Source organism: Pyrus communis, mitochondrion (assembly GCF_041283825.1).
Source record: "Pyrus communis mitochondrion, complete genome".
NCBI lineage: Eukaryota > Viridiplantae > Streptophyta > Magnoliopsida > Rosales > Rosaceae > Pyrus > Pyrus communis.
Genome location: NC_065229.1, coordinates 100001 through 107500, shown reverse-complemented (window position 1 = coordinate 107500; position 7500 = coordinate 100001). Strand labels below are relative to the sequence as shown.

The window sequence follows — 7500 nt, the reverse complement described above, 5'->3', positions numbered from 1 at the left end:
TTCTGCAGGTATCCCCCCCGCTACTCAGAGTTGAAAGTAGCACAATCGGTCCATGAGAGCGAACTAACAACACGAGGTGGTTCGCCTGCTTGTTAGAGGGGGTTAGCTACTGGCTTGTTTAAGCCAGGGGAGAAGCGAAGAGAGCTTGTTAGAGTCCACAAGGTAGAGTTACGACTGGGGGATAGCAAGACTCACTGAAGAGTTGAAACTAAGGATTGAAAGTAGCTAAATCGCCTGTATAACAGATCTACGAATAGCCAACGCCTCTAACAACGTATTTTAGGGCGGTTCCTTAGGCACCTTCACATCTACATCTACCTATAACAAGCACGTACACACAAGCAAGCTTGAATCCTGTTATCTTAACGGGGAATGCCGTTACTTATAGCCGCAGCTACACATTGGTCGAGACTCACACGACAGTCGATACTCAGGATTTCGTTTAGCCTGTAGACTAGAATAGTAAACCTCACCCTAATTTAACATCTGCTTGAACTCCCGATCGCTTCTCGAGCTGGATTAGTATATGAATTCCCTGGTTACTTTCTTTCCGCATGAGCAAGCCAAGCTACTCACTAAGACTGCCTCATGCCAAGCAGCTAACTTCGAGACAACTAAGGGCAAACTTCGAGCTAGAACTAATGGATTAGCATTAATAGTAAGTTCCCCCGGGGGATTCATTTCCTATGCTTGCTGGCTAAACAGAGTTGCCTTCCACACGTGCACTGAAACCAGAGTCTGCTACTCGCCTTAGGCAAAAGCCGGCTTTAACCTCATTCTCCTATCTTAAATAAGGCCTGAACGGCGGCATAAAAGCCTTGGAACGGCAGCCACGCCTGATTCGACTCACCATTTATTAGGCCTTCTTTGTCCGCGCATTACCCTACTTCCTTAATCCAAATAGCCATAGGAGAAGCTGAGCTAGCTAACCTAGCTAAAGTTCTCGAACAAGAGTTCCCCTTACTCGTATTGCAGGCAAATCCCGTTACTAGTAGTTCTGGTTAGCCCACTTGCCCGAGCACACTCTCAACTTGTAGATGCGCCAATCCCGCCTTCCCCCACGAGAACAGAAAAACCAACAGACCACGAACACCGGCACGTATGAAAAAAGCCCTTTTGAAAGCATACCCAAGGAGCGGGCATCCATCCAATCTTCACTTATAGACATCAAATGGCCTTATTTCCGTTCGTTAACTACTTCTAACGAGCAAGTTAGTAGCCTACCCCGGCGGAATGTTGGGACAAAGAGCAATAACCGTGCTTATCCTTCTAATAAAGAAACTAAACCTTACCTAAGAAAGCGATTCACCCACTACTGCTACTACTAGTATAGAAGAAGATCTATTAACACGCACGGCTACCTATATAACAAGTTGCCTCTGACCTCTGTCTCACGACCGCAAATAGAACCTGTAGCTTCATGCCCTGACCTGAACTGAGCTACTACTGGCTTAGCTGCCTAGCTACTAATAACTTGGCACCCGTCCTGCCAATATAGTAGAAAGAGTATAAGTAGGATTCCACTCAGGGCACACTTGTTAGCTACAGTTCCCATCTGTCTTGTAAAGAACTAGAACTCGAACTGCCCGCAGTTACGGCCCGCAACTACAGTTACTCTTGCTCCTGAGCTTCATAATCCTTACTTCAGGGGATTAAGGTCGCGTTAGCTACTTACTTGTATTAGAGTAGGACAAGGCCTTTACTCTATTCCTTCCTATTTCATATCATACTTGGGAACTACTATCTCTAAGTCCGGAATAGCGGCCTTGGTTCAACTCCTAGCTCGAAACGCTGCCAACTCCTTACGGGGGGTTAAGGTTGTTTACTTGCTGGCTGATAAGTCAGGTAGCGAAGCCTAAGATTAGATGACTGATTAGATTACTAGTTTGTTTAACTGAGGTTCCCCGCCTAAGTCCAAGACTATAACTCAACAGCAAGCTGCCTTTACTTGGCTTCAAGTCCGGAAGAATAGCTGGAAGCTAGAGAGTAGCTGCCTAGCTACGCCTGGATTTGGCTAAAAGGACCTATTATTTGCATTCTCCTATTAGTCCCTATTATTCTTATTCTAAAGTACCATAGGAGCTCCTTTTCCCGACAACCGATCGGAGATCTGACTTTCTCAAGTCATACGTCTTTTGTTCAGCCAACAGTCTTCCGCTCTACTTATTATTACTTACTAGCGCCCTTCACTTCAACTCATACTACTTTACTTACAGCCTATTCCCAAATAAAAGCTACTTGCTTTTAAGCGCAAGGTGCGTAGCTGGCTTGTTAAAGCATGGAAAGGTATCCGGAAAGCACAGTAACAGCTATGAGATAGGCGCCCTCTCACCTAATACCCGCTACTAATACTAAGGATTGAAAGTAACACAATCGGCTATAGGGAGATCTACGAATAGCCGCGGGCAAGCACCTTTAACAAGCAAGTAGCTAGCTTCCACCTTACTTAACAGCAAGGCGCGAAAGCCTTCGCCTATAGCTTCTACTTCTACTTAGCAGCCCAAATAAAGTACTCCTTTAACGCCTCACGCTAGTACAAAAGTAAGTAAACAACCTGATCTGCTCCTTTGCCCCTTGTTCGCATCTCGTTCTCCCGCATGAAAGCTTTGGAACAGCAGCTAGACTCTTAAAAGCAGCAAGTAAGTAAACCACCTTCTCATGTCTCCGGACCTTCTATGAACAGGGCTTTGAACTATAGCAAATAGCCCATTGGTTGAGCTTTGCTCTATGCTGGCTTAACTGTTCCTATGCCTGCTCGAACAGGAAAGCCTAACGAGCAAATAAACCGGTAGCCCGATCCACTTGTTGCCCGCCTGCTTTCGCACCTCGCTTACGCGTCTACTTAGTTAGCATCCCAAATCCGCGTACCCCTGCTTCCTTTAACAGGCTAGTACACAAGCTACTAAAGCTAGTAAGCTAGTATACTAGCATTTGCCCGATTGCTTTAACAGAGGCTTTACCTCCAGGTTCCCACCTGTCTTGTCCAAAACTATGGGAAAAGTCGATTTGCTAGATCAGAACGTGAACTCGGGTATACAAGTTAACCACCTAGAATCGATCCATGACCGCTAAACTAAAGAAGTCCTTTACCAAGTAAGCTACGCAACCGTCTTTACCCGCCTCAACCAATCTTAGCTCGGACATGCCAACAGCCAATACTTACTCCGGACAGCTAATCAAAACTAATACGGCTTGAATCCCTTATCTTTAGTAGGGCGGCCTTCCGTCTGAAAAAACGTAGCTAGATTTGAAGAATGTTGTCGAATACTATATTACATTAGCAATTTCAGGTGATGCATTGTGGTTTGGAATCGATTATTTTTCAATGGCCACCCTTTCTTTGAACCTTGTCAATGATCGAACTTAAAGATATGAACTGAGTGCCATTTGATGAGTAACTGAGAACAAGGGAGAGGGATATGAAAAGGATGAAGTAATGAAAGAGGAAGTCATTGCTAGTAGTAACGACTTGTCACGATCCATTGGTTCATATAGAATCCATGTCCTAGGTGTATCAAAAAACATTCTTTTCGCTAAGCGTATATAATAAAATAGAGTGAAAGGGTCCACCCCGAAACCAAGGGGGTTCTAACTAACAGCTGAGTCCTCTCCGAACCGCAGGAGATAGTTGCCCATCATACGGCTCACCAACTTCACTTGCCTCTATGGGAGGCTCACTCCGGGCGGGTTCGGATCACTTACAATGCACGGCTCTACGGTTAGGAACGTTTTCAATATGATTCTTTTCCCATATTTGTTCTATGAGAAATGCGAGACGAAAAAGGAACCCGACTGGGAAATGCGAGTCTGTTTTGTCCACTTTCTCCATCCCCAAAAAGGAAAGCGAGCTTGCCCGTGTTCGATCTCTTCCATCTCTGCCCTCACCTAATGTTGAAGAAAGGGTTGGAACCCTGTAGAGAATGAAGAGGAGCCAAGGTTCTTCCTCTCAACAGTGCTTCTCGAGGCTCTACTCTTCCCCCTGAATAAGGGGGGATAAGGAATAAGGATTGAAGCCCCCTTAGCTCTGGGTTAGCTCTGTAAATGTGTAGAGCCAAGTGTAGTGTGGTATAGTAGTAGGCACTTCTAGGCCCCTTCCCGGCTACTGGATCACTCCAGCACTTTTGGTACTACGGACCCTCTGCCATCCATTGCAGCAGAGCCGTTTCATGAGCGGGGGGGCTAAGCGCAGTTCTTTGAATCAAACGTTGAATGAAATCTATTCTTTTTTAGATATAAAAATCTGGATGGATCTATCTTTCTATTCATATATATATTACTAAAAGAAAAAATGGATTTTTTTATATGCGTAGCAAGAAGCCCCAAATCCTTGATTTGGCCAGGAAAGACTGCACTGCTTTGGGCCCAGGAAGCGAAGGGAATGAGCTCGGCTGCTTCTCCTCCACACTTATTTTTCTCCGTGCCCGTTCCGCATTCGCTTCGCGTGCCATTGGCGCTTTTCTCTCCTCTTTATTCTTCATTGGACGGTTCGGATGGACTTCGCCGTTCTTTACCAACTAAAATAGAAAAGGCTGTATCACATCGAGATGTCTATTCGTTTTCCGCCCCCAATGAGATGGAGAATTTGTAACCCCCTATTTATACTGTACTTTTTGGCCCTTCATCTTGCGTCGTTCCAACAACCGGCGGGGAGCACCTCAGTATACGATCGCGCACAGTAACTGGTAGTCCCTATTACACCTAAGGTCAACTTCAATTCACCAAACCAAGGTTCATCTCGTGTAGTGATTGTGGACTCATAGAAGGATATTGACTAGACGTTTGATGTATCAGACTCGACTCTATCTTTCGTAGCATGCATTCCCATCCGTGTCGCAACTGGATTCGATAAGCTACGTGCCCGGTGCACCCTTCGGTCCCCCAAACTGACTTACTCGTGGCAACCTTCCGGCCGCCCAACGACCTATAACGCTAGTCACTACTCCCACTGGGGCTAGGAAGTAAGCCCCACAACCCAAAGCGGCGAAGAACAAATAGAATTTGCTACAAAAGCCGGCTAACGGGGGTATTCCTGCGTATGAGAACATAGTAATGGAGAAGGTAATAGCCGAAATAGGATTCGTTTTGGCTAGAGCGCCCAAATCCGCTATATATTTGACACGGGTTTGCCGTAATGCTAAAACTATGGCGAATGCATCTATCGTCATTAATGCATAAATAAAGATACCAATTAGTAGTGATTGAATTCCTTCTATGGTTCCACATGATAAACCTGTACGAATATAACCTACATGTCCAATTGAACTATGAGCTAGAGGTCTTTTTACTTTCGTTTGGGCCATGGCGGCCAGTGCTCCTAAGATCATAGAAGCAATGCTGCAGAAAAAGAAGATTTGTTGCAATGTAGCTCCATAGGAACCATAAATAGAAACACGTGAAATATTTGCAGAAATAGATATTTTAGGCGCAATAGAAAGGAATGCTGTAACCGGGGTGGGTGAACCCTCATAGATATCAGGTGCCCACATATATAGAGTCAAAAGAGATGTGGAGTCCGAAGGGGAGGGGGTTTTCTTCGGGGCTCGAGAGAGGGAAATAGATAGGGCCCCGCAAGTTTTTAATTCGTTGCAGGGGAATTTACACGAAAGGGAACGAGGAATTCTCAACGAAAAAAGTGCTCTCTGAACCGAACGTGAAAGTAGTTTTCCATCAGACGGCTGTTCCCGTAACTCCACTCTCGACTTGGATTATATATCCAAAAAGGTCCGCTCTCGGCCATTCCACACGCTGCCTAGCAGAGGAGTGGTTATCTGAAGCGGATTCTCTCTTTTCTAGTAGATGCCGAACCTGCTGCCCAGAAGGGGGCGGGCGCAGCAGCTACATGGACCCCTTCCTTTCTGTTGTTGCCAGCGCTTTCCCGGGCCGAGCCGGAATTAAAAAAAAAGGCAGGCAAAGCCCGAAGGCTGCTATCCCAATAGGCCAGCGGGCGGAACGAGGAGAGGGCCCGGCAATCATACTACCGCGGTCGAAAAAGCGTGTTCCCCTCAGATAATACGCACCGTAGGCCATCCTCGGCCTTCTTCGTTTTCGATGAAAAACAAATAAAATCTCTATCTCCGAAAGCGTTTTCCTTCCCCCTCCCTTCGTCGAGCCTTTCCCTTAATGGTTGGGGAAAGCATTCCCTTATCTGAACTTGGCGGGCATTCCGCCTTATAAAAAAAAAAAAAAGAGGAATAGAATAGGCATCCCCTTAGATGTCTATGCATCCTTTATCATCTCCCGATTTTTTGTATATCGTTATATCTGCCCCCTCCCCATTTTTTTGAGAGAGAGCAGATGGATCCTATCCCCTATATCGAACACTAAATCCTATCTATTGATAGAAAGATCTTCGTCAAATACCTTTTTTTAGGAATTCCTCATATCCAAGGCAGCTTACCACAAGCACCCCACCCCATACGACTAGTTGGGGGGGCTGTTTGATAGTGACTTCTTTCGTTTGGTAGGGCGACGAAAGGCTACTTCAATCTAGGAAACAGCCGGAAACTCGAGAGGGTCGCCTTTGGAAGCGTTCGCCGGTAACCAAAGCGCCACTCCTTCTTGACTATGTCGTGACGCTGACTGAATCCAATCCATAAGTCCGGAAACGAAACAAAGTTCGTTCCCTCAAGTAGGTAAAGTAGGCATACGAACCCCTTTTGCTTTGCCTTAGACTCTATTGGAAGAAAGAAGGGGGCGGAATGGAGAAAGGAAAGGGACAAGGGCGGTCTTGCTTGGCGCGAAGGCTGCTGGTTCGGGGGTAGGGTACGGTACTAAAGGTCCTCGGACTTCCAGGCGGTTTTTCTTTTGGGCAGCTGTTCACCGTTGGATCTCGCCAATACAGCCCCCTATAGTTTTCGTTACCGAGATATCTTTTTTTTCATTGTTCCCAGGGATTTTTTGGGTAATCCGCTCCCATGCTGCAAACAGTCAAATCTGAACTAAACCTTGTTGCTCTTCTTTCTTTCCTCGCGGGCAGGAAGCACACCAGCAGCGTGCGTTGCGTGATTCTACTGTGTTTTTTGCACTTGACTGGGTGGACAGTTGACCGGAAGATAACTTCGATTCGCCCGGCCAGCAGGCGGGCGGCGTGCTTATCTTGTGTGACAACACTACAGAGCGAGTGGCTCTTCTAGGTGGGCAGCTGTGTGACAACACTCCAGAGAAAGCGGCGCTTTCGTGTAACATGCTATGGTCTCAACGCCCTTACGAGGTAGTGATGAGTTTCACGCGCTCTAAGCCCGGCCCGCGCGCGGTTAGGAAGATTGGCCGCAATCTGAGCGGTACCACCCACCCTACCCTACCACCTATAGGCGGCCGTCCGTCCTACAGCCGCCCGAAAAGGAACTGCAGTGATCTTGAATAGGAATCCTACAGCGATAGATAGAATCCCCATAAAAATACCACTAGATCGAGCACCAGTGATTTCATATCCGGTCAAAATTTTGGCTAATTGATCGAAGTGGGTAGCTCCAGTAGACCCATAGATCATGGAACAAATAG

The 7500-nt window shown here is 46.5% G+C and overlaps 1 protein-coding gene across 1 annotated transcript.

Moving 5' to 3' along the window:
* Positions 1-3363: 3363 nt before the first annotated feature.
* Positions 3364-7496, bottom strand: nad2 (NADH dehydrogenase subunit 2; one part of a trans-spliced gene, as the record gives it). Coding sequence (YP_010438230.1) covers positions 3364-3551; positions 4916-5488; positions 7336-7496 — 922 coding nt within the window.
* Between the last annotated feature and the right edge of the window lie 4 nt (positions 7497-7500).